The 27,652-nt window shown below is 39.9% G+C and overlaps 1 protein-coding gene, 2 long non-coding RNA genes and 1 pseudogene across 3 annotated transcripts; 3 read left to right on the top strand and 1 right to left on the bottom strand.

The window, feature by feature from the left end:
- The first annotated feature begins 3,268 nt into the window (after window positions 1-3,268).
- Window positions 3,269-10,486, top strand: LOC143882553 (putative terpene synthase 11). The gene is made up of 8 exons (XM_077386027.1): window positions 3,269-3,459; window positions 6,133-6,403; window positions 7,673-8,045; window positions 8,857-9,075; window positions 9,164-9,302; window positions 9,395-9,643; window positions 10,024-10,315; window positions 10,350-10,486. The coding sequence occupies exons 1-8, from the start codon at window positions 3,283-3,285 to the stop codon at window positions 10,388-10,390; spliced, it is 1,761 nt and encodes a 586-aa protein (XP_077242142.1). The 5' UTR covers window positions 3,269-3,282; the 3' UTR covers window positions 10,391-10,486.
- A 459-nt stretch (window positions 10,487-10,945) lies between these two features.
- LOC143882445 (fasciclin-like arabinogalactan protein 21) lies at window positions 10,946-11,584 on the top strand (annotated as a pseudogene).
- A 1,843-nt stretch (window positions 11,585-13,427) lies between these two features.
- On the top strand, window positions 13,428-15,651 carry LOC143883955 (uncharacterized). The gene is made up of 2 exons (XR_013252613.1): window positions 13,428-15,173; window positions 15,260-15,651. It is a non-coding gene; the product is annotated as an uncharacterized LOC143883955 (long non-coding RNA).
- Window positions 15,652-20,642: 4,991 nt separating this feature from the next.
- Window positions 20,643-22,263, bottom strand: LOC143882552 (uncharacterized). The gene is made up of 2 exons (XR_013252264.1): window positions 21,642-22,263; window positions 20,643-20,977 (listed from the first exon to the last, which is right to left on the bottom strand). It is a non-coding gene; the product is annotated as an uncharacterized LOC143882552 (long non-coding RNA).
- Window positions 22,264-27,652: the final 5,389 nt, after the last annotated feature.

Raw genomic sequence — 27,652 nt, 5'->3', positions numbered from 1 at the left:
ATCGATTAGCTTTTACCAACCCACTGTACAAAAAAAAAAAAAAAAAACAGAGAGAACCGTTAGAAATTAAGCATCAACAGAAGAAAAAATTTAAAATATAGAACCCAAAGGGGGTTTCATGGATTTATGGTTTCCAGTCGAAGGGGGTTTCATGAGAAAGAACCCTAAATCGATTAGCTTCTCAGCAGAAAAATAAAAAAGAGAGAAAATCAAAAATCAAAAATTTCTGCAAGATTTTTACAGCAAAGAAATAGAAAATGAGAGAGAAGTTAAAATAAAGCTGCAATCGGAGCAAAGAAAATTATCTCACAGAGGATTTGGGTTTTTCCTTTCTCCTTTCCTTTCTCCTTTTTCCGGCTGGGTAGGGACGATCGTCGGCTTCGAGACCTCGAGGATTTGGGTTTTTCCTGCTGAAAAAATCAAAAATTTCTGCAAGATTTTTGCAGCAAAGAGATAGAAAATGAGAGAGAAGTTAAAATAAAGCTGAAACCGTAGCAAAGAAATTTCTTCTTTACAGAGAAATCCTTAGGCAAAAAAAAAAGAAAAGGAAAAACCCTCTTCTTTACAGAGAAATTCGTAGGGAGAAAAAATAAAAAAAAGGAGGAAAAGAGGAAGAAGGCACTAACCTGTGGGAGGAGAAGATCGTTCGAGCGTTTCCGTCGGATGGATCGTCGGCTTCGATTTGGGTTTTTTTTCTTTGCTGCTGGTGCTTCGATTTGGGTTTTTTTGGTAACCTGTGGGAGGAGAAGCCGTCGGCTTCGATTTGGGTTTTTTTTCCTTTGGTGCTGCTGCTCGACGATTTCGGTTTTTTTGCTAACCTGTGGGAGGAGAAGCCGTCGGAATCGATTTGGGTTTTTTTTGCTAACCTGTGGAGGAGAAGCCGACGATTCCTGTGGAGGAGAAGCCGTCGGAATCGTCAAAATCGATTTGGGTTTCTTTGCTGCAGCAGCTTTAACAAGATATACTCTTTCTCATCATACGCATGGATCAGCCTATGGAAATGATTTGGGGTTTTTTGCTAACCTGTGGGAGGAGAAACCGCATGAATCGTCGGAATCAATTTGGGTTTCTTTGCTTCAGCAGCTTTAACAACATATACTCTTTCTCCTCATACGCATGGGCCCACTTCAACAGCCAATGAGACAAACCCTCTCTCTTCAACCGCATGAAATGAGAAAACGGTCGAGCGCATACTCTTTTTCCTCTCTCTCTCTCTCTCTATATATATATATATATATATATATATATATATATATATAGAGAGAGAGAGAGAGAGAGAGAGGAAAAGGAGTGTGCGGTCGCCCGCACCAAGCTTAGGTACGGTCGAGGGCCCCCAACTCATGTGGGTCCACTTTGTTAGGATGATCCAAAGCATTCATTTGAAAGGCCCTTACATAGATGGGGTATGTACAAAAAATCAGCTCCATAGGATCATCCTAACCCAACCAAAAGTAGAGGGGAAAATGGACAGACACTGTTTGCCACAAATATGCCCATTTTTTCCCTCCACTTTTGGAGGGGCTAGGATGATCCAATGGACCTGATTTTTTGTACACACCCTATCTATGATGGGGCCTTGCAAATGAATGGTTTTGATCAGCACAAAAATGTGGGACCCATGCGTTTGGGCCCTCGACCGCACAATCTTATTCCTCATATATATATATATATATATATATATATATATATATATATATATATATATATATATATATATATGGACATTGAAGGGTCGACCGCACATTAGCTACACGTATGTGTAGCTTCACTTAACTCTCTCTCTCTCTATATATATAGAGAGAGAGAGTAAGGACATTGAAGAGAGAGAAAGAAAAATAAAAATAATTGAGTGAGCTGCTGATTAAAGCAACCGGATCCATATGTGTCTTAGTCTCTTGGATTCGTATCCACATGTGACCTGTGTCTTAGTCTCTTATCTTGGATGATTCTGAGTGTTCTTACTTACTCTTTTTAAGTAAATCGGATCCTTCGGTTTTTGTTTGTTTCCTCTAGTGCTGGGACTGGGACCATGTTGGTGCTGGGACTTTTCCTCTTTCTTCGATTAACAAAATCCTCATTCGGAAAAAAAAAATTGTTCTAATTGAATGATACAAATCTTAGGAACCCACGTTGATACCTACGTCCTACTAACCTGCCATATCATCAAAGAAACAAAGAAAATGAGTGGAGAGAAATGCACAAACTCAAGGACAATGTGGGAGTATGAAACCTTTTTTTGGTGATGTTTCTAAACTTTTTTCTTATTTATTTTAAAAAGAGGTGACCAAAATATGATCCACAAAGAGAAATGTCACGAGGTTATAACCATTCTCAATGAGAGAGAGATTGTTATGGAAACTGAAATGTAACTTCTAAAAAAAGGCACAAAGTTCCCAGATTGCATACGATTAAAGAAGGAAAATGGAAATAAAAAACCAGAGAAGTTCATATTTAATTTGATCAGTGTTGTACAAAGAGATATATGAAAAGAGTACCTAAGAAAGTCGATTTCTTTTGGACACTAACGGTGTAGGTAACTTTGGCACATTGAGGAGTGTGGGAAGGAATATTTCGGACTGGAAGATATGTTTTCCTAGAGATAGCAACCTTGGATTTCAATATGATTCATTTAAATGTCTATACCATAACATGTTAGGGGTAGCTAAGCATGTCAAGATGAGTCCCATTAGGGATTGTTGGGTTGGTCTAGCTGAGGATCCCGCCTGTTGGGATGAATCGGTACAATGAATGATCAAATTGTGGAGATTTAAATGATCAAGGCAGGAAACACAATTAAGGAGACAATAAACTAAAGTGAAAATAGGAATTAGGCAATGCGAACCAATTAATGCTTTATCTTAAAAACTTATTTTTCCACTTATGCAGTTGGCTACATGAAAATAAAGTCCCAAAAATACAATGACAACAACTATAGATCTAGGGTTGCACCCAAGTTCAATAGTGAATTGGTACGCTGGCACTTGCCACGAAAAATATCCAACATGGCCTCCCTTTGTCGGTGCAACGTTAACATTTCTTATAAATAAAATAAATAATCTGTTGAGCTATCCCATTGAACTCTTTATATTATTTCAAGTTGGGTCCTATCCTTTGCTCTCCATGGGAAACGTGATAGTCATTCCATAAAATAATATTGTTATAGGATACCCTGTTGGAAAGGTGATGTTGCAAGCGTAATCACGTGGAAAGGCTTTGTTAATATATAGTACGCAAAACTAACAAGAAAAATACTCAAAACTCATTTACTAAGTAGAGGAAACAATGGCTGGGTTGAAAGGGTGCTATATTTCTTCTCCCTCTCTGTTACAACAACTCCGTGTTTGTAGAAGGAAAGGCTTTTCAAATTCATGGAGAAACCTCTCAATGCGTGCTCACGAGGGTTATATCCCCCTGTTCCAAGATTACAACTTACTCAAACACCCCTCTCAACAACACACGGTATCTCTCTATCTGTCACGCTTGCTATGAAAACCGAGGGTTGAATTTTCAAACAATTGCAAGTACCAGCTGACGCTGGTCAATCCGGCATCTAGAAATTGGTAGATATTATTATGAAAATTTAGTGGGATTTTGGTCATTTTGTCATTTTCCTGTTAATTAAGATCAAGAGGAAAATGCAAAATAAAGAGATAGAGTTACCACTTCCAAAGCTTCATTCAAAAGAAGTCTTTCTTATACTCTGTAGATAAATGTTTCAAATTTCAGTGAAAAGGAAAAAGTTACCTTTTAAAATGACAAAAATGCCGATGTTGCTCGATGATATGTTTTGATTGGGTGGGTTCCACCAATTCAACCCAAATTAGGATCCAATTAATGTTAAAGAATATTAATAATAATAAGAAAATGACAAGACGTGAAAGAGAATACATGATTTACGATGGTTCAATTAGACTATCTAATTATGTGTCTTACACTCTTATTACCTCATGTGGGTTACGAAACCCTTCTCAATTACCGCAACAATCCTATCTAATCCAACGGCTCAAAAACAGAGCCACAACTCAACAATAAGAAATATCTTTTTGGGACTCATCTCTCTACCGTTGGGTAGGGCTGCAACTCGGGACGGGTTGAGGCCAACCGGACCAAGCCTAAGGAACCCATTTTCCCAACCCAACCCGACCCGACCCAACCCGATTTGCAATTTCCTCAACCCGATTTCCAATTCGGGTTGGGTTGGGTCAGGTTGACCCGATTGGATATGGTACCAACAGTTGACCACCCCAACTCAAGCCGGGTTGTTTTGGATTTTGAGAACCAATCGTGAGTCACCAATAATCAGTTTTTGACTCACAATCTGTTCTCAAAATCCAAAACAAACAGGGACTAACAATTAACAAAGGGAAATGTTATCCGCACTACTATATTTTGATGATCACACTCCTCACTTTATTAAAGTAAGGTATGGCCCGCACCATACGATTATCCAAACCGTCCATTGAGGACTGTGGAGACTATTTCAATGTTGAAAAAGAAAAACACGTACAAAACTTCTTCAGATGGAATACAGTAATATTAATATAAACTAGGATCATATGTATATTTTGGAATTAACATCACTACTAAATGGGAATTTGAAATTTCCAATTCGGGTTGAACCCGACCGGAGTTGCACCCCAACCGTTGGGTCCCATTAGATTCTCCAAGAATACGTGATTTACCCAATTCAAGTGCCTCTTACTCTTCTTAGCTCATGTGGGGTCGGGAACCCACAGTGTGTGTGTGTGAGAGAGAGAGAGAGAGAGAGAGAGAGAGAGAGAGAGAGAGAGAGAGCGCACGTTATTTTCCTCCTTCAATTAGATAATCCTTACCATTTATTTATTTTGGTTAGGTAAGCTGAGGTTTGTCGGGCTACTCTTCTTACCTTATGTAAGAGGTAAACACTTCTTGTGGGGAAGTTGCTTTGTTTGCTAAAATATGGGCCAGGATACCTCTACAAAATATTTAGGAAAACACTTCTAAAATCGGATTCGGGGTTAAAAAGAGGGCAGTGATAAATTCACCCCTGAAAAAAAGACGTGAAAATGACCGGAGGATTTGGCCATTCTCACCGATTTTTTTTCAGTTGTTGGGATACGTGCTGTCATTGTTTGCCTTTTTCGTTCCTTGTCTAGGAACCCGTGCTCTGTTTTTTCCTTTTTTGGGTAAATTGCCGACGGGGACACAAACAACTGGAATTGCCAAAGACGACCCAATTTTGAAATTTTGTTAAAGAGGGTTGATAACCCCTTTTGAGAGTTTGATAACCCCATTTTAGAGACTTGATAACCCCCATGTCGTTCCCCTCTAACAATTTTTCAAAATTGTGTCCCCTATTGGCAATTCTAGTTTTTTTTTTCCTCCCCCGTCGGCAATTTTCCCTTCTTCTTTTTTATATTTGATATAACCCCTTCTGAGAGTTTGATAACCACTTTTAGAGACTTGATAACCCCCATTCCGTCCCTCTCTAACAGTTTTTCAAAATTTTGTCCCCCATTGGCAATTCTAGGTTTTTTTTTCCAGCACGTCCGTTTTCCTAGAAACACTCGAATATTTACATACATTCTCATTGGCAAGAAATTATTGGTTTCAGCGTGCACGGTCGTCTAAGAGGTTTTCAAACCCAAATCGCAATCTTTAGAATAGTAATTCACAAAGAAGCAAATGTACATTATCTGAATTCAAAACAGCTCTATAAATCATGTGGCATGTCTCAATTCAAAATTCCCAAATTCAATCACTAACTTAGCAGAGCTGACTTGGCATTAGTTTTACAAAGTCAATCAAAAACTCATTTGATTCACCTGAGTCCATAGAAAACTCATCGCGTCAATCAGACTGTTTCGAGTCGACTTGGTTTTAACTAAGGCGAGTTCTTGTCCGAATACGAGTTTTGAAATACATGTTACCAGGTCTAATCCTTATTCTTAATTTGCTTGAGGACCTTGATATTTGATGTTGGATCAAATGTCAAGGTCGGTGCTTCCGAGCATGCCCGCTCGGGCACCATTTAATTTGAAGCAAAGTAATATTTTATTTATAAATAATGTTTATAATATTTTTAATTAAAGCTGTGTATATTAGTTACATCTCTCTCTTTATATCTCTGATGATCTTTTTTCACTGTTTAAGATGTTAGCACCAGGACCTGATTACTGCACAAAAGGAGTAGAAGAACTAAAAGAAGAAGCCAAAAGGAAATTAACTAGAGAAAATAATCCAACGGATATCATGAAGCTGATAGACAACCTTCAACGGCTAGGAATTGCTTATCATTTCGAAGAAGAGATTGATGCTATTTTGGATGAGTTTTCTGTTAGAAAAGATGACGACAACGACGATCTCTTCCTCACCTCTCTTCGGTTTAGATTGCTCAGACAACATGGCTACAATGTAAGGCCTGGTAAGTGATAGTTTTCCCTTCCATTTTAACTACAATAAACAGATTAATTTTTAAGTGGTACGCATTTAACCCATCAAGGTGATAAAAGCAAGCTAGCAGCTAGGTAATTAAGATTATAAGTGTTAAGATTAGCTTTGCATTTAGACAAATGCCAAGAGCAAGTTTTTCTGGTAGCTAGATAATTAAGATTACAAGTGTTAATATTAGCTTTGTATTTAGATAAAACGCTCTGATTAGATGGCTCAGATTGTCTGATCAATGTGGTTTTTGCTTCATAATCCATTCACAGGAGACACTTGATGGATGGTCCATATCGCTGATCCTCAATCTTTTATGCCCTGTTTTAAACATAAGGCTGTTTGGTGGTAAGAAGGAAAAATCTCGAAGGAAAATTATTTTTTCTGGATTTTAGATAAATGCAGGAAAAAAAGGGAGATGATATTTTCACTCCCCGGGGAAGTACGCATGCGCTTCCCTTATAACAGTAATTTGACGTCAAAAAGCGTTAAAGTTGCCCACTGTTCACGTCAAATCACGTTATAAGGGGGCGCATGCGTACTGCAGATGGGGTGAAAATATCATCTCCCAAAAAAAATTCCAAAAATAAAAAATTTTCCCTGTTTTACCATTCAAAAAAAAATTCCCTGTTTTCAAGAAAAAAATTGCAAACAATTTTCCCATGCAATATTACTTTCTATGGTAAACAGGTTTTCCATAATTTTTTTTCCCTAAATACCCCCTTAAAGAATCCCAAATAACTCAAAAATCTTGCATTTTTAAAAGAGTAGTGCTAGGGAAACCGAGAGTAGTAGGACCTAAAAGGGGACCGAACAAATTGTTTCACGCCACAACATCAGTAGTGAAGTGAGCAATCCCTTAAGTTTAGGAAAATCATCAAAAAGTAAATTTTTCTTTAACACATGGCATATTTTCATTACAGGTCCCGTTTTAGGTCCTACTCTAGGTCTCCATATCATTTTCCTTTTTAAAATAAGTTCAAATTTACCTAGTTTAACAAAAAAAATCCCAATTTAAGGCGAATTTAACAAATAATCCATCAATTTTAAATATTTTTATGTTTCATCTGAAATTCAAAATGATTGAAAATGAAATTGTCTTGAGAATTGAAGTCAGAGTCACATCCTAATCAAGCAATTCATGCACTTACCAATCATTCCATGAACATCATTTGCCTTGCCAAACAAGTCCCGAATCACGACTTTGTAACTATGCTAACCACTACATCGGCTTTGGGTTATTATTAAACAGACGTATTCCACAAATTCATGGACAAGAAGGGGAAATTCAAGGAATCCTTGATCAGAGACACACTGGGGATGCTAACTTTATATGAAGCTTCTTACTTGGGGGCAACCGGAGAAGATATACTACAACACGCCATGGAATTCTCCACAAATCACCTTAAAAAACTACTACAAAGTTCCGATTGTCTTCTTGTTAGAGATATCAGCCGTGCCTTAGAGCTTCCAAGGCACATGAGGATGGTGAGGTTGGAAGCTAAGAAGTACATTCAGGAATGTGGCAAGGAAAATTCAAGCTGCTCTGTTCTCCTCGAGCTAGCAACCTTGGATTTTAACGTGGTTCAATCCCTGCACCAAAGAGAGATGGTGGAGATCTTAAGGTGAGTCATTTATAAGTATTTGTTAGGCGTGCAACTTGGATCAGGTTGGGTTAGAGTTGGGAAAAGCCAGAAAAGCCAACCCGATTTAATTTCGGGTTGGGTTAAGGTTAAGGCCTTGGGAGACCGAATCCAACCTCCTTCCTTTAATTTTATCGTGATTATTAAAAATCTTAAGGTTATGTTTTTCTTTGGTATTTTTTCTGTTTTTGTCAACTCGACCCTGTTAAAGTATAAAAGAATAAATAACGCCTTCTTCAAGGCTTAAGCTTTTTGAGTAACTAGTCGTTTCACATGATATCAGAGGAAAGGTCCTGTGTTCAAACCTCCTTGAGGTTAAAAATTCGTATCCAATGGTCAATTCAAAAGTGGGGCCACATTTGCCACGTGTAGGCTAACCCAAAGAAAGAGGAGCCACATGTGAGGGGGAGTGTTAAAGTATAAAAGAATAAATAATGCCTTCTTCAAGTCTTAAGCTTTTGGAGTAGCTGGTCGTTTCACAGACCCAAGGCCTGAGTAGGGTGGGTTTAGGGCTGAGGGAATGCTATCTTGGGTTGGGCTAGGGTTGGTTTCAACCCGACCAAACCAGGCCCAAGTTGCATCCCCAGTATTTATCCTATAATCACAAGGTTTATTTCTTCGCTATGCTATTTCAAATGAAGAGAAATTATATGGTGCCTGATCGGGCACGTACAAGGGCAGGGCATCTGCCCTTGGCACCGTATAAAATCTCTCAAATGAATGTCTTGAGTGTCTTGTGCTTGAAATTTTGCATTTGATTTTATGAGTTTGGCTACGGTATTTGACAATTTAGGTGGTGGAAAGAAATGGGTCTTGCTGAGAAGCTTAGCTTTGCTCGAGATGAGCCATTAGAGTGCTACTTGTGGACTGTTGGGGTATTTTGGGAGCCTTGCTTCTCACAGTGCCGGATTGAACTCACCAAAGCCATTGCTCTTTTAACTGTCGTTGATGATATCTTCGATAAGTATGGATCGTTGGATGAACTTGTCCTCTTTACCAAAGCAATTCAAAGGTGTGTTTAAGGACGCTCTTTTATTGTGGGAAATAATAGAATGATTTGCTTGAACTGTTGTACACAACTAGTCTGACTCAATTTACAGTTGGGAGCTTGGTGCAATGGAGCAACTTCCAGAATACATGAAGATTTGCTACATGGCTTTATACAACACCATCAATGAAATCAGTTACAAAGTCTTCAAAGAACATGGTTGGAATATAATCCCCCCTCTAAAGAGAACGGTATTTAAAGTTTACATTTTTTTTTCTCTTATTTTGTTGGAGCCATGCAAAAGTAATCTAAAACTTAATGGTTTAATTCATTTTGGTTGCAGTGGGTAGATTTAATTGAATCCTATTTAGTTGAAGCGAAATGGTTTCGCCAAGGATACGTTCCAAGTCTCGACGGTTATCTCAGTAATGGTGTTACTTCCGGAGGAACATACATGGCTCTTGTTCATGCTTTCTTTCTTACGGGACGGAAAATCACAAACGAAACTATAGGATTCTTAGAACCTTATCCCAGGCTCTTCTCTTGTACGGGAGAAATTCTTCGACTCTGGGATGATCTGGGGACATCCAAGGTATGTTAACCCTAAAAGATTTTAAAATTGTAAGAAAAATATGAAGAGAACCAGTTAATATATTAGGTGCTTTGCATTCTATTTATAGATGCTTTTATACGAAAGTCATGAAATACATGTGCAAAATTAAGTAACTACTAAGGGGAATTGCTAGCGTCCATTGCAAATCCCATATTTGAAATTCAAAACTAAAGACAAACTACTCGGTTGCCTAATCTATCACCCTAATGATCCAACAGTCATATCTTTGAAGATTTGATATATTTTAACAAATCACACATCTTATTTATTCTAACAAATCACACACACTAGCTTATTCGCCATAATTTATGGAAGGAATTAAACAACCAATATGAAGTTGTTTTGATGAAATGTTGCAGGAAGAAATGGAAAGAGGAGATGTAGCTTCAAGCATAGAATGCTACATGAGAGAAAATGGAATTTCCTCGGAGGAAGATGCAAGACACCATATAAAGCAACTCATTAGTAGCTTGTGGAAGGAGCTAAACAGCGAACTGATTTCTTCGTCTCCATTGCCCCCTGCTATCGTCAACGCTTCTTTGAACCTTGCAAGAACTGTTCAAGTCATTTATCAACATGGTGATGATGAAAAGGTTGCAGGGGTTGATGATCATGTGCAGTCGTTGCTCATCAAACCCATCATCCATGAAGGTGAGAGGCTTCCACGCCCTCAGCATCCATGAAGGTGAGAGGCTTCCACGCCCTCAGCTTCCTCTCCTGGTTTAGAGTTAGGAAGGACTCAATATACTTCAATTGGAACTTCCAGTTGTGCTTGCGATGATTTTTCTTCTAGATGGGGAGGTCTTTTCTTTGATTTGTTAACTAGATGATGCTAGCTCGTAACTACTCTGGAAGGACAAACCCTCTCGGAAGCTACTTCAAATAGAACTTGAAGATTTCTAATTTAAAATGTTTAGCAGTGGTGTAAATGCTATGTTTAAAACAATGCATAGCATTAGTAATGTATTAGACCCGCTTCATGAATTTATAAACAGGCTATCTATTGAGATTTTATTTATTTATTCATGAATTTATAAATGCTCTTGGTAACAACTGGTGGTTGGCAATAGAGGGCAACGTGGGTCGTCGGGTTCAACCCAATTTAGGGAAATGATATTCACACCAACCCCCCCCCCCCCCCCCCCCCCCAACGGATAAAATCCCCCCTCTTAAACGGTTTCTGTGGGAATGGTTCACAGCTTGAGGATAAATTCACCCCCTTTGACGTTTTTCTTTGCCTTAAAACTCAACGAATAACGTTCAAAAAGAGAGAGGAGGGGGATGGAATTTACAAATTCAAACAGGAAAGAAAGATTGTTGGAGATTAATGGGGTCTTGATTGCCCACCCCATTAGATTCATTGAAGGAACTTACGCAATTCATGGAGTGCTTGCACCGTTCTTTTCGCGCGAGAATCTCATTCTATAGCCCATTTGCAATGCGACTTCGAGTGGATTTTTGAATTCCACAGAGGTAAGAAACAGAGTACCCTGGACCCAGATTATCAGATTACTGGGGTATAATGGGTTTATCTCTTTTTCGATCGGATTGCATTTAGTTCTTGATGGGATTCTTCAAATTTTCATGAATTTGAGCTCTGTTACTATCTTTGCTCCACAAGATAATGGGTTCACATATGTTGCTTCACCAACACCGCTGCTTGAAGGGATTGTCAGGTTTCATATACTGCCTCAGAGATTTTCTTATCGAGAATTGGCTCTAATGAAGGAAAAAACAGTTCTTTCAACTCTTGTTCCTAATCAAGATCTAAGAATAACTAACGGGTTGAATTTCAGTGGAATTCTTTCAATTGATGGAGTCGAGGTCGTGGAGGGGGATATCTTCTTATCTAAGGGGTTTGTGATTCATGATATTTCTCGACCTTTCAAGATATTGAAGCTTTCATCAAAACCCAGCTAGATGAGTTTCAGATTGATGGGTCCTTTGAAATTGCCTTTTAATTTTTGTTGTTCTTGACACTCCAGTTTTCTGTGATCTTGATCTTTCTTTTTTTTCAACCGTTATCAGTCGTCTTCTAGTGCCAGTTACATTTTTCGCGTCACCAAATGTTTGAAGTCTTCAAGTCCCTTTGGATCCTTTTTCTGAATTGCTATACTAAATTGATTCATTTGACATGTAATTAATACTGAATTAATTCATTTTACATGTAATTAACAAATCTCTCTCTCTCTCTCATAACCATATGCCCACCCTAGAGGCATATTTTTTTGGAGATTCTTACTTTTTTCCAAATTTCAAATGTACAAATGTACAATATAGGTAGGACATAGGACACTCCCAAGGCATAGGACTCTCCCAAGGGTGGTCCAATTCGAAAGGGAGCGTGACCCAAACTCTGAAAGGGATCCGAATTGGAATGGTTGACACCCACAAAAATGCCTTTTTGCGTGGCTGCCTACAAGAGGACTACAGGGAGCAACCATCGGGCTTCATGGACCATGTTTGGCTTAAACATGTCTGCTAGCTATACAAAGCCATATAAAGTCTTCACTAGGCTTCCTACGACTGGTTTCACAGATTTGTACTTTCTGTTTTTCACATTGAGTTTGGTCAAAGTGAAGCTGATACATCCTTATCTGTAGTGAATTCATCTAAAAGTAACAGCACCCTCATTGTTCTCCTTCATGTAGATGGAATCATGCTCACAGGTGACAACCATTACCTTCTCTATCAATTTATTCATTGTTTTGGAGATCAATTTGTCATAAAGGACCTTGGTAAGTTCAGTTACTTTCTCGGAGTTAAGGCTCAGTGTACCCTTCACCTCTTTAATAATGCAGCCCAAGTACAAGCTTGTTTATGATACAAGGACATACTTGGTCGTGAGCCATGTTCCATTATAGGTCATAGGGAAATTTTAAATTTCGGTTTAAGTCGGAAATTTCGATGGAAATCCTGTAAAATCGTGGGAACATATAAACATATGTAAATAATTGAATTTATAGATTTCATTTCAAACATTAAAGATGAAACTTCAGAAAATGCTAGAATATGCACAAATAAACACTTAGAAATCATCACATAAGCATGACAACTATCCATACATAATAGTTTAAAATATTGAACATCTAGTGACATGCACAGATGTTAACATATACATACCAAATTTCACACACACACAAATATATATATATATATATATATATATATACTATAATAAGCCGGCTGGGAAGTCAGGCTTTTTTTATTATCTTATTTCCTACGTGGAATTTTGTAGGCATTTTTGGTCACCGCTTTCCGGTCAAACCCTCACAACAAATTCTGATTTCCTTCTGTACCCGCAGAAGTTTTTTTCATTTTCCAAAAAATCGCATTTAACACGTCGATCACTTTCTCTCCCTCTATTCCCTTAGTTGCAATCTCTATCCATTCGTGTATGCATGGGTAAAACTGTCCTTTAATGTAGCATCCAGACTTGGGACAAACTCTATCTAATACGTGTCCTCTCTCTCTCTCTAATACATCAGATATATTTTTCTATTTATACTACTTTCTATCTAATACGTCTCTCTTCCCCAATTGTCTCTCTGGCTGAAGGTTGTCGCAGACCCTCTCTCACCACGCGAAATTCCGTTTCCCACTCGATCTCGATTCTTCTACCCCAAATAGCATTCCACCTACGATTTCAGGCTTGGAAATCCCTCTCAATCGAGGTACGAAAATCCGTGATTCGAGGGTTCAGATCTAAAATTTCACGAAATTTTGGGTTTTGAAAGTTTTTTTTGCTATTTTTTTTGCTTTTAGATTTTGAAACTGAGACCGACGAAGGTACAGTCGGTGATACTAAGAAATAAAGGATTTCAGTTCACTTCAGATGGGACTTGAAGTTTTCTCATTAAAAAAAAAAGTACTGTAAGTTTAAGGTTTGATTCTTATGATTTTGCTGTGAACTTACATTTTGCTTCCACACTACAAGTTCGACTATGCTTTGTCAAGTGATTTTTAGGTCTCTCACACTATGTGTTGGATCATCTTATATAATGTTTCTTGCTTTCAAAGTAGAGAGGGTTGGGCTACTTATTTGTAAATAATATTATTTTATGTTAATTGCATTTTGTAAATAGAGGCGTTAATGAGGCCACTTTCTAAGCCATTAACTATATCTTTTCTAAAACTGTTTGGGCATTAGTCGGATTAATTTTAGGATTTATTTGGAGGTTATTTTAGGAATGTATGAAAACCTCACTCTATTGTACACACATTCATTCTTTAATAGGAAATCCATTATGATGCCTTAATTCATATAATCTTTCACATTTTAGTCACCAAATACTATCTATATAATGAATATGCTTCCTCCAAGCCATCAATGTAGTGGTGGTGTTCTGAACACCGGGCAAATACTTGCATCTGCTACCCACCATTGGTATGATGAAATGCCTGAGTGAGATGAAATGATATGGACGACTATAATTACTGTGTATATAATCTCAGGGGTTCAAATGGTTCGCTTCTTACATGCACTTAATCTAATTTATTGTTTGTTTTGCCTTTGATTTGAGTTTCGATGATGGAATTTTGCGAGACTCAATAGTTTTTTGGGAGTTATGTGTATTGTAAAGGGTTGCACTCTCTTTCAATGTTGGTTTAGCATGTGTTGTCTTCTCATTTATATTCTAATAGCCGTACATTTACAAATAATCCATCCTAATTTTACACATGTCCAAATGTTATTTCTCCCTTCTCTTTGCAGAAGGTTTTGGGTTTTTAGTTTCTTTTATAATTTTAAAGATTTTTTTTATTCCATGGTGCTCTGTTGCTTGAAAGTCAGTTTGGCTGTTGGAATACTTTTTGTTCGTTTGAATTATTTCCTTTTGTCTAATATCCGTTTCCCCCTTGGTTTGGTTGGAATTTTTGGTAGTTAGTCGCATTTGTACTTGGAATTTGGTAATCATTTGGTTTACTCTCTGTTTCAACGAAGAAATTTTGCTTTTATGCGTTACTCTCTTCTCCATTTTGGGGGCTGATATGGTTTCCTAGAGTAATTGATTGAGGGGAGACTGGCACAAGATATATATATATTTTTTAAATAATACTTGCTCACCAGTCACACTTGGGTAGGCTATATAATACCAGTTGAGCTTTTCTTTACCATTGGCATAACTTTCAATCTATATGATTTCCTATTTTATGGACTACTGAGATTATATATCGCGTACTTCCATCTTTTTTAATGATTACACCTGATTTTGGATTTGTCTGTATTGTTATCTATATACTACTTGCATTTTTTTTCAAAAATTTACTAGCTTTATCCTTTGTACTAATATTTGTTTTACCTATTGGACTAATAACTGATTTACCTCTCAATGACTGGGCAAACTGATTGTGTTTTAGAACCAATTGTTTCAATTTAAGTAAGCTTTGTGTCTATTAAATATTGATATTTGCAAGGATTTTGGAAAGCCTTCCTTTGGCTATTGGATTGATTTTCCTTTCAATGGCAGGGTAGTTTGGTTAGATTTTGGATGCAATTGTTTCAACTTGGGTAAGCTCCAACTATTAGATTCTTATATTTGCCAGAATTTTGAGAAATCTTATTTTGTGAATTGGACTGTGTTGATCCATCTTTAGTGGCCAACTATCAGCCAAAAACTTGGACTGTCAATTGCTTTCTTTATATTGGAGGAGAAAAATATCTGTCTTATGTTCTTCCCCAACTTTAAAGGCCAAGTTGGGAATTAATCTTTGGGCTTAGGTTTGACTCTAAATACCTTCCAAATGAACTACAAGTGCCAATGAAGTAAATTGCGATGAAGTTGGACATCTTCAGCTCCCACGATATACTAATTTCTAGATCTACATGATGAAGGCTTTTTTGAACTTAATTTTTATTTGTAAGTAACTTCCAATGCAGAAAAGCTCCTACTATGTCTACTGATATAATAACCTCTACAGACCAACACAACAAATATTGGTGTATGCTGTTAAGAATGAGTTGAAGATGCAACATTAGCTTGGATTGATGGTCAAGTCATCACACATAAAAATAAAAACATAAATTGAGTTGACATGTCACTCATTTCAAATGTTTAATTTTGACACTTTGCTCGTCTACTACTATAAGCTGGGAGGAAAAGAGGTGAATTTTTTCCATTTTTTTGAAAATTATATGAGAATTACACATCACTTATTTTGACTTTTTTTAACAAATGCACCCATTCAACCCACATATTTTCAATCCTACCCCCTCCTTTATGCTTTTTAATCTAACTACTACATATCTATCTACTACTATAAGCTGGGAGGAAAAGAGGTGAATTTTTTCCATTTTTTTGAAAATTATATGAGAATTACACATCACTTATTTTGACTTTTTTTAACAAATGCACCCATTCAACCCACATATTTTCAATCCTACGCCCTCCTTTATGCTTTTAACAAAGGCACCCATTAAAGCCATATAATTTCAATCTTACCCCCCTCCTTTATGGTTTTTTAATAAAAAAATCTATAGGGTGATCTTAACCATCCGATTTAAGAGGAATTATGGAAACATCTATAGATTGGAGGGCTAGGATCAGCCTATGGAAATGATTTTTGGGGCACAACCTATTTATGTTGTGTTCTATCACATGGACGGTTTGGATCAACCTATGACGTGGTCCGTATATACTATATAGCAAAAGAGAAAAGAAGAGAATTTTTTGAAAATTCTATGAGAATTACACATCACTTTTTTTGACTTTTTTTTAATAAAGGCACCCATTCAACCCACATATTTTCAATCCTACCCACTCCTTTATGCTTTTTAACAAAGGCACCCATTAAAGCCACATAATTTCAATCTTACCCCTCTCCTTTATGCATTTTTAATAAAAAAATCTATAGGGTGATCTTAACCATCTGATTTAAGAGGAATTATGGAAACCTCTATAGATTGGAGGACTAGGATCAGCCTATGGAAATGATTTTTGGGGCACAACCTATTTATATTGTGTTCCATCACATGGACGGTTTGGATCAACCTATGATGTGATCCGTACAATTCTTTGTCAGCCCGTGCATCGCACGGGGTTTTTTACTAGTATATATATATATATATATATGAGAAAAGTATTTATAAGCTCGTGCTTAGATAAACTTATCTAAGCACATGCTAAAAAACACATGTGGCCCACATTTTTTGGGGGATCCAAAGCATTCATTTGGAAGGCCCTTCCATGGATAGAGTGTGTACCAAAAAAGTGGAGGGCAAAAATGGGTAGATTTGTTGACAAACAGTGTCTGTCCATTTTCTCCTCCACTTTTGGATGGGTTAGGATGATCCTTTGGACCTGATTTTTGGTACACACCATATCTATGTAAAGTCTTTCTAAATGAATGCTTTGGATCACCCCAAAAAATGTGGGACCCATGCTTTGTGGCACTCTAGCTCATATAGGCTATATGAGCTCAAGCTCACAAACAAATCTGCCCATTTTTGCCCTCCACTTTTGAAGAGGTTAGGATGATCTTATGGACTTGATTTTTGGTACACACCCTATCTATGATTGGACCTTGCAAATGAATGGTTTGAATCACCACAAAAAATGTGGGACCCATGTGTTTGGGCACTCAAGCTCATATAAGCTTATATGAGCTCACGCTCAGGAACAGTTTCCCAATAATAATAAATATTTAGACATATTACATGCACCGCATAAAATAAATAGAGGACGAGCCTTGGCGCAATAGCAAGGTTGCTCCATTGTGACCAGGTGGTCACGGGTTCGAGTCACGAAAACAACCTCTCTGCAAAGCAGGGGTAAGACTGCGTACATCTAGCCCTCCCCAGACCCCCACAATGGCGGCTCTGAGCAGCCCTATTACATGCACCACATTTCTAACACAATTTAGAGAAATTATATGGTGGCCAACCATGAAGTCCCTTGAAGGCGGTACGTCAAACGTACCACCCTTGATATTGGATCCAACAGCAGCACACCCAAAAAAGTGCACTGTTGTTGGATCATATATCAAGGGTGGTACCGCTGTCACGGTACTTGATGGTCAGGCACCATATGAAAACTTATGCAATTTATATAAATATAATTATATAGTACATACTGATATAGTATACCACTATTATACTCACGATTTTGGTTTCTGCTTTTTGGTTATTTCGATTTCATTACTCTCCTTTCCTATACATAAACGTCAATTATGTTGTTTTTTTCCCCACTGATTTTGCCTCGCATACTATAGGCATTATAGTTTAAAACCTGGACTCACCTCCTTCTCTCCGAAATGTAAAGTGCTTTCATTTCCATTATTTGAAAGAGGTGTTTATTGTTCTGTGATCATTCTTTGGAAAAGTCTTTTTTATAGAGATCACACGGGAGTTGAAATGTCTCCCTCAAAAGGAAAAGAAGCATCACGCTTTGGGCGGAATAATTAATGTTTCCTTCAATCAATTCAAATGAGCATGATGGTGGAGATATCAAAGACCCTTTATTTCCACGGGAATTTCGGAGACACATCAAATATGTTGGCCACCATCCTAGCTAGATTGGTTGGACTGTTGGAGGAGCAGCATGCACACGACTTCAATGAATGGAGAAATGATATCAGCACGACAATGTTTTATAATTGCACTAACTGAGCATGTCTTTTCCTTTTTAATTGACTTGTTGGAGCATTTTGGGAACCGTAAGAACCTTTGACGGATCTTTAAGTAATAAAAGACAGATTTCATGCAATTATTAAAGCATGGTTGTGCCAATATCATTTCCCTAAATTTAACTTAGGGAAGTAATATATCCACCCCTTTTGATCACTAGGAACACCCCCCTATCAGTGTTTGTGGCAATCGGTCCGAGAAAAATCTCAGAGATCCAAGAAGCCTATAAACAGCAGGTTATTCCTGTTTTTAGTGTTGTTTTGTTTTAGGCTTTTGGAACTCAATTTTATCATGTTAAATGAAATGTCATGAGGGTTCCACAATGATGGAACAAAAACAGAACTTGCTATTTTTAAATTAACTAAAACATGCATAACAATACTTGTATATGACCATTCAAAAAAAAAAAAAAAAAGACTGAGTTAGTCTCTAAAGAAAAAGAGAAAACAACTAAATGGAAAGATAAACTCTCTAACTAAAAGACAAATTCCTAACAAGTAACACCAAAGAGGGGGTGCAACTACATGTAAGACTTGGATAATCCCCTATGGATGAGGCTAGGATCAGGCCAAAGGCTTTCATTAATACACACTTGGGGTTACAAAGTTTTTTGATGAACACTCGGGCTTATAAAGCTTTTCAAAAGTACAAGAACATGGTTCTGCTCAAAATCTTCTGCTTCATTTCTACCATGTTCCTACATAGAAAATTAGGGACCCGTCCCCACTTCCCAAAAATCTTTGGTTTTAGACTGGTTCTTGAAACCGGGTCTTCAGCAAAGATACCTCGTCAATCAACTCCAGAGCCATCCGTAAAATGATTAGATCCGATAAATGATAAAGAGATGTACTTGGTAAGACAATTAGATCCGTAAAATTGGAAAAATGTCCTGATTGGTGACTTTAGAGTATTAAATTCATGTAAAAGTCCCTCTATCATGGATTTATATGTTTTAGGTAAACTAACTCAAGAAATGGAACAGATGAAAGTGCAGAGGCCTAAGATGTTCGACGTCTTTGAGCTAATGATCTTCTCGTATGAACTTTTAGAGCCCTCTTTAGGAATCCTTACGTCACGATCTAGGTTTTAGGATGTTCTAAAGTTATGAGTCCAACCTCATCACGGCCGATTGATTGAAATGCACGTTTAGTGCGAAGCCTCTTAAGTTTCGGTTCGGATGTATTTATTTTCTTCCGGATGATGAATTCAAATACGTCCGGTCTTTATTATGGCGGGGGGCATTGAATTCTTCTGACATAAGAACAACAGTTTAGTCATTGATACACTGACAGAGGGGGTGTTCCTGGTGATCAAAAGGGGTGGATATATCACTTCCCTTAACTCATAAAGGCCAAGTTTCACAATCTTAAAATTATTTTTCATGAAATATTTTTTATAATGCGGTGAGAGAGTAGGAAGGTGGGAAAGAGAAACTTCGGAGGCCATGACTGATGATAGAGTGGGAAATGCTAAAATGTCAGGGGGAAAAAATAAAGAATAATGATATTCACTCTACCATGTTTTGATAATGAGGCAAACTCACCTTGTCTTTTATTATTTAATCAGCTATCAAAGGCTATTACAGGTCCCAAAAAGCTCTCTGCGGCCAATTAAAAAAGTATAGACAAGGCTAGCTTGCCCATTATCAAAACATGGTAGTGCCAACATCAGTGGCCAAAATAAATAATTTTTTGAATGTGTTTTTGTCTTCTTTTTCAGCTCTTCCCTCAACCTCTTCTCATCGACAGCCTCGCAGGCCTCTCCCCCTCCCGCCCTTCGTCACAGTTGAGTACTAATATTCCATGGAAAAAATATTCTTGTGGCAATGATAAATCAGCACGCCTTCTAGGATAATTCACACCACTCAAACTTGAATTAACGTTAAAAAGCTGCCACATACCCTCCTTTAAAGGGGTGCGAATTTAACATCACCCTAATCATGGTAGGCCTACAACTTAGCTCGATTTTTGGGAAAATTTTGTCTTTCCACATTTTAGAGGGAAAAGATATGATTGTGGTTAATTCAGGCCATGTTCATTTAAGATTATGGCAACAGATTGTGAGTCCAAAACCAATTATTAGACTCAAAATCATAAATTGAACAGGGGCTCAGAGGGATATTATCATAAATTCTAAGGAAAATTGAATAGGGTCGGTTCCAGTTATCACTTTAGTATGTAAAAAAAAAAAAAAATGTAAGAACATTTAGAAATATTTTTCACCATATTTTAGACTTCACCATTCTCTTCCACTCCAGATCTAAAAAAAGAGTTCTTTAGTCTTTACTCTTTACTATGTCATCATTTGTTCTGATAGATTTTCTTTTGTCATCATTGTTGATTTATACAAGGCAAATGCAGCAAAATGCTGGATTTATTGAAGAAAACAAATATCAAACGCAAAGGAAGAGATAAACACAAACATACATATATACTCTTCAAAACTGAGAAAAAACCTACAAACATGGATAAAGAAAGATCTCTAAGCTTATTATCAAAAAAGAAAAAACTAAAAGAAAATTCGACTAGCCTTTCCCATCCCTAATCTGTTAGATTACCTGGTTCAAAGCTTCAATTTACAGACCAAGCATCTTCAAAAGAGAAAAAAACAAAAAAAAAACAAGCAAATCATCTCTCTTTATCATGACTCTTGAGACCCCTTCTCATCCACATTCTTTAATGAGAACTCTCCTGCATGCCACATAATTTTTTTAGTTAAACAAAAGATCCAAAACACCCATTAAACAAAAGATCCAAAACACCCATTATAGCAATTAAACACTCAAAAAGAAATCCAAATGGAAATTAGCAAAAAAAAAAAAAAAGGAAAAAGATAGAAGAAAGATGTTCTCAATTGGGGAAATATCATACAGAAAATCAGTTATCGACATGAATCGAGACAAACCCAAAATAAAAGAATAAAGTAAAAACCTGAATCGATTATATTAATGCACATCCATAAATACAATGCAAGCATCATTAAAATCCCAAACGCAGCTTTAGAAAAACGAAGAAAACCAACTTTTTTTCTGGAAAAAAAAAGAAGAAAAAAATAGAACAAAAATCCTGATCGATCATTAACAAGAACCCAAATAGAAATAGGAAATAAAGACCGGTTTTTCAGAGAACCCAAATCAGTTGGATCAATATAAAAAACAAAAACGAAAAAGAGAAAACAGAAACCCTAAAAACCCTAGTAAAAACGGATCTTGACGGACTAGGAAACCCTAGAAGAACCAGAAAATTGGCAATCTTGAAGAATTCATAATAAAATTCTCATCTTAATACCATCAAAACCCCCAAAATTCAAAACTATTTCAACTGATCGGATCAACCAAAACCAAAACCCCTTCACCTGAATTGAGAATCGAAACCCCTTCGCCTTCCGGCCGACAATCAGGCGGATCTTCAAAAAGAGAGAGCGAGAACTGTTTGTGAACAACACCAATGTCAAAAAGAATGAGACCTGAAGAAGGATCATCGAGGATAATGTCTTTGACAGGGAGCCACAAGAAAAGTTCTTCCTGAGCAACACCCATAACGCCATTAAGTTTGCCGTAGCTCAGATTACCCTTTATAACGCTCTCGAAGAAGACTCTGTCTTCGAATTTCGTCATACAAGGGGTTTCGAGAAAGACTTCTAAGTTTCCTTTTTCATCGAGGGTGAATGATTTTACGGCCTTGGGGAAAAGGCCTGCGGGTAATCCGTTGGTAAGGAGGATATCGTGGATTGAATCGGAATTGGAGATTGGAATGAGGGTGAAGAGAAGAAATCCTAAAAACCCTAACCCTAGATGGTGTGAAAAGGGGGACTGTAGAAAAGGGAAAGGAGATTTTGGCATGGTTGTGGAGAAGGAGAAAAACACGGGAAGAAAGGTCTAAGGCGGGTTTGAGGTAAAGAAAAGGCGTTTAAAAGAGCGGGGTTCTTAGATGAATTTACTGAAACACCCTTTCTTGGTCGGATCCGATAAGTTTAGTTAATGACATAAAAAGCCGTCATTCCATTTGGTTAATGAAACTACTCAAATATGATAAGGGGAGTCATAAATCGACTCCTAAATATGATAAATCCACTCCCATGTGTCTTTCTCTCTCCTCATGGTTAGAAAAAGAAAGAGGAGAGAGAAAGACACATGGGGAGTCGATTTATCATTTTGGGGGGTCGATTTATCCCATATGATAAATGTACAGCTTTCTTTTATTGTTAGACAGCTTTTACCTTACGATTTTCTTGATAACTATTAAGTATATAACTTATTATATAGACGTAAATTTCTGTTTAGGAATTAAATATATTAAAATTTTAAGCCCTAGCTCTATTTTTACCTCATAAATGTTTAGTAATAAAAGCACAAGTTTGGGACAAAGGCTTAGTTGAGTTGAGAAAAGCACAAGTTTGGGACAAAGGCTTAGTTGAATTGAGAAAAGCACAAGTTTTTAAAATGAATAGTGCATATTAAATAAAGGGAATTGTTATCAGCACTATTATATTTTGATTATCACACTCCTCACTTATTAAAAGTACGGTATGGCCCGCACCATAGGATGATTCAAACTGTCCATTAGATGGGGCCATAGCCTAAATAGGTTGTGCCCCAAAAATCATTTCCATACGTTGATCCTAACCCTCCGATATATAGAGGGTTAGGATCAACCTATGGAAGTGGATCCCTCTACAAATCGAAGGGTTAGGATGAACATATGTAAATGATTTTTTGGGCACAGTCTATTTAGGCTATAGCCCATCTAATGGACAGTTTGGATCATCCTATAGTGCGGGGCCTACAGTACTTTTAATAAAGTGAGGAGTGTGATCATCAAAATACAGTAGTGATGATAAATATAGATTATTAGAGTAGGAAGATGAGGAGCCCCATTCAAACGTAAATTATACATGGAGCAAATGATGAGGTGCCCCACTACGGCAATTGCCTTAATGGCCAAGGATAGTCTGGTAAATTCGCTCAAAGGGAAAAGGTTGGAGGTTTTCTTCGGATTCCTGATAAGGCCAAGGACAAATTCGTAATTTTAATAAAAAATGCTTTGGTAGAGGGAATCGTGGCAGATAGTCAGCGAGAAAAAGCGGAGCAAATGAAGGAAATTTCCAAATAAAATACAGCGAGAGGCTCATATCATTCTGTCCTTTTGCGCCCTCGTCGTAGAGAAATTACGCACGCTACCTTGTTTTAATAATTGCACAAACTAAGCTCGTCTTTCCTTTTTAAATTGATGAATTGGAGCTTTTCGGGAACTATATTATAGTAACATTTGGCAGCTGTCGTTATATTATAGCAGGATGGGGGTTTCACTGTTCACGCCCAAAATCAGGCAAAAAAAAATCAGGAGGCAAAAAATCAGGGTGCAGATCTCCTAAAATCTCTGAGTAACTAACCAACTTCTCCAAAAACTTAAGCTAATGGAGAAAGGTGTTATTTATTGATGGGGTCCAAAATCTGCAACCACTCGGCTGTTGACACGTGGCCCTCACAGGGACCACTGCAAAGCCAACACCTGTCCCTGCTAGGTATGACACCTGGACCAATCAGGGACTTCCACCTGCCCCTCCTAGGTATGAAACCTGGTCCATACAGGGGCTACCACCTGTCCTGGACAGGTGGCTCAGAATCACTATAAATAGCCTTCACTTGTGCTAAGGTGAGGGATCTGAGACCAAAAACCATAAGCTTTCTGCTCTGACATTGCTCTGCACTCTTGCTCATACTGACTTGAATGTCGAAGCGCCCGTCCGGAGCAACACTCCGGTTTGGTCTTCTGACCCTTTGTCTTCTTGTCTGTGCCCTTGTGCAGCGCAGGACTCCACTAGCCCTTCAGCTGTGGCTTGTCAGATCAGCCCTTCCGGCCCTACCATAACCTGTTACCAATTTTAGACCTAACAGATTTGGCGTCATCCGTGGGACCCCGGAACAAAAAGATGTGCGTAACCTCACTCAAGCAATGGTAGGGAAGACCGGAAAGCATGTGCCAACCTCCCGGACAACCCGGGCTACGGCCCCCCGCGAAGGAAGAAGCGAGCGACTGGCCTCGCAGATAGAGGTCGAGGCGGTACGTGAGCAAAGTCCGACTCGCTCGGACCGCTCAGACCCTACCCCGACCCCAAGGGAGATGCGGGCCTTTTTCCAAGAAATGACCGTTGTTATTGCGCAGTTCAGGAATCCGGCCCCCGCACTCCAGCAGCACCCAGTCGAGGCTTCTCAGCCCACCCAGAGGAGGGGAAGCTCCCACAGAGAGCACACGCCTCTGCCCCGGGAACAGACTCGTCATTCCACAAGACGAGATCACCTCTCCCGGGACAAGCATGTGCGCCCCAAGCCTCGCCTACATCACCGGTCACGATCTCCCTCCGTACAAAAGCATGGCAGCATGAGAGTCCCCATATACGGAGAGGGATCGCGACACCGGCGAAGGAGTCCGGCCAGCCAGTCCGGCTCTGCCATGAGCCCGCCAGCAAGAAGAGAGAGGCCCGTCCACCGGGCTGAGAAGAGGGACGACCCGATGTTATTAAGGATCCAGCAGATGGACCACCGGATTGAAGAGCTCGCCAGAGAGCAAGGCCGGCCTGCCTCCCGGATCTTCACAAGCGCTCCCCCATTCACGGACAGAGTGCTCAGCGCGGCAGCCCCCGCGGGCTGGAAGATGCCGCAGATTTCGCAGTATGACGGGACCACCGACCCCGTGGACCATTTGGAGACTTTCAGGACTACAATGCTCCTCCACGGGGCGTCGGATGGATTCCTTTGCCGGGCATTCCTCACCACATTGACGGGGGCCGCGAGGGACTGGTACTCGCGGCTCAAACCCAGGTTCGTGGACAACTTTGATGACTTTGGGGACGACCTGGCCCGTCACTTCATGAGCAGCAGAAGACCCAGGAAGACGACGGCTTCGCTGATGGCCCTCAGGCAAGGAGATGATGAGGCCTTGAAAGTGTTCGTTGGTCGCTTTAATAGGGAAGCGCTTCAGGTTCCCAACCTGGATCCCTCCGCGGCCACGAACGCCCTTTTGACTGGCGCCCGATCAACTGACTTCAGGTGGGCAGTGGCCCGGCGCAATCCGCAATCCCTCGCAGACCTGATGGCCGGGGCGGAGGAGTACATCTCGGTGGAGGAAACTCTTGCCGCCCTGGACTCTGCTAGCAAGAGAAGGCCTGAGGAGAAGAACCCTACCAAGCAGCGTAGGGATGATAAGTCTCAGAAGAAGGAGAGAAGCCCTTCCCGCAGGGAGAGAAGCCCTTCTCGCAAGGAGAGAAGCCCTTCTCGCAAGGGGAGAAGCCCCCACCCGAGAGAGCATTACACGCAGCTGACCGCGTCCAGAGCACAGATCCTGGCAGCCATTCGGGAAGAGGACTTCATCCGGTGGCCGGAGAGGCAGACCTCGTCGGCAAAAAGAAACATGACCCAGTACTACAGGTTCCACAAGGACCACGGTCATGACACCAACGCGTGCCCTCATTTGAAGGAGGAGATCGAGCAACTGATCAGCAGAGGGTACCTCGGAAGGTACTTGAAAAATGATGACAACAAAAGAGAGCGCAAGGACAAGCCGAGGCCCAGAGGCAAAAGCCCCCGGAGCGCTCAACCTCTGGGCGACCGCATTCAAGCTCCGGCCCCGGCCAGCCCCCCTCCTCAGGTACCTCAACCTCAACCTCATGGTGTTATTGGTACCATTTCAGGAGGGCCGGCCGCAGGAGGGACCTCTTCATCAGCCCGCAGGAGTTATGCCCGGCAGGTCAACGCCGTCCATACCTGCAGCAAGAAGGCCAGGCTAGAGAACGAGATATCCTTTTCAGATGCAGATCTCGACGGCCTGATCCTCCCGCATGATGATGCCCTGGTCATCACCATGCTGGTGGCGAACTGGGAAATGAAGAAGATCTTGGTTGACAACGGGAGCCGCCCTGCCAGTCCTTCGCCATGGTGAACTTCTTGGTGGTAAGGCCCCATTTTGACCAAGCCCTAAAAACAAAAACAAGACAAAAAAAAAATGAAAAATGCCTGAGCAGCTGGACCCGGATAAGTCCTCGAGAAAAGAAAAGAAATAAATAAATAATAATAACCTATGAATTAGCAACTTAAGGCTCCCGCGTTAAATCTTGGGTAGTTCGAGACCGTAAGTGGGCCTCGCGAGGTTTCGTCGAAAATCCGCCGGAATTTATCCGTATAATAGGGTTCATTTCGAAAAATAGTGCAGAAGGGGGTCTAATTAGTCAAGTCAGGGGGTGCCCTAGGCAGAAGAAAAGCAGTGGAGATAAACCAAAAGAGGGTTGTCCCTGGGAAAAAGAAGGAGCGAAATTCGTGCGCTCATCAAGGTTGGGTTTTGGTGCTCTTAGAGGATATTGGTGTGCCAATATCTCCCCCCAAAACCTAACTATATATGGCAAAGAGAGGGGAGAGAAGCCCTAATTTTCCTTTCACCCTCATCATAAAATATAAAAAAAAGAGGGAGAGAGGGAAAAAGCTTGAGCCGCTGCCTCCACCACCGCCTCTCCCAACTCCGGCCACCCTCCATCTCCTCCCCTCATCTGCCACAACCTCCACCACCACCTCAAACCCATCACCATCCTCCTTCCCCGGCAAGCTTGCCGGAATCCGGCAAGCCTACTCCCACTCCATCTTCTTCCTCCACTCATCTGTCATTTCCCCATTCTCACCTTCACCTCCAAATCTCACAACCACCACCACCCACCGCCAGCCCGAATCCAGCAAGCCCCCATCCACAAACCTTCTTCTTCCTCTCTACCCCCATCCATCCACTCCAGTCGGCCGGCCACCGCTCGACCAAACCCACATCTTCAACCTCCACACGGATTTTTTGCAAAACCCAAAACCCACGTTCACCTTCTTCTCCGGCGAGCTTGCCGGAATCCGGCAAGCCCCCAGCCTTACCTCCTTTTTCTTCCCTCCACCCAAATCACCACCGAACTCCACCCAAACCACCACCGAACTCCAAACCCAAAACCCAAACCACCCTCCTCCACAGCCACCACATCAAAACCCATTTCAAAAAAAACCACCACCACCACCCAACCCTTCGAAAATCCTCCACCATCCTCCACCTTCACCTTCCTCAACCCCCAAAGCCGAACCCACTTTCTGCATCTCCCAAAAACCGAAACCCATATCCTCCATCCCACCATCTTCGCCGGCAAAACCCATCCTCGGCCATCTCCGACCAACCACCGCCTCCACTCAAATCCGTTTTCCCCTTTTCACCCACAACCTCTGCAACCACCGAGCCACCACCTCCACCAACCCCAACCTCTGCGAATCCGGCCGATTCCGACCCAAGCCCATTTTCCCCATTCCCTCCTCTTCATTCAACAGATAGAGAGAGAGAGAGAGAGAGAGA

This window comes from Tasmannia lanceolata, unplaced genomic scaffold, assembly GCF_043159265.1.
Source record: "Tasmannia lanceolata isolate RefF3 unplaced genomic scaffold, GAP_Taslan_0.1 ptg000008l, whole genome shotgun sequence".
In the NCBI taxonomy this organism is placed as follows: Eukaryota; Viridiplantae; Streptophyta; class Magnoliopsida; order Canellales; family Winteraceae; genus Tasmannia; species Tasmannia lanceolata.
Note: the sequence above shows the minus strand (reverse complement) of the source record. Positions and strands in the feature narration are given on the sequence as shown.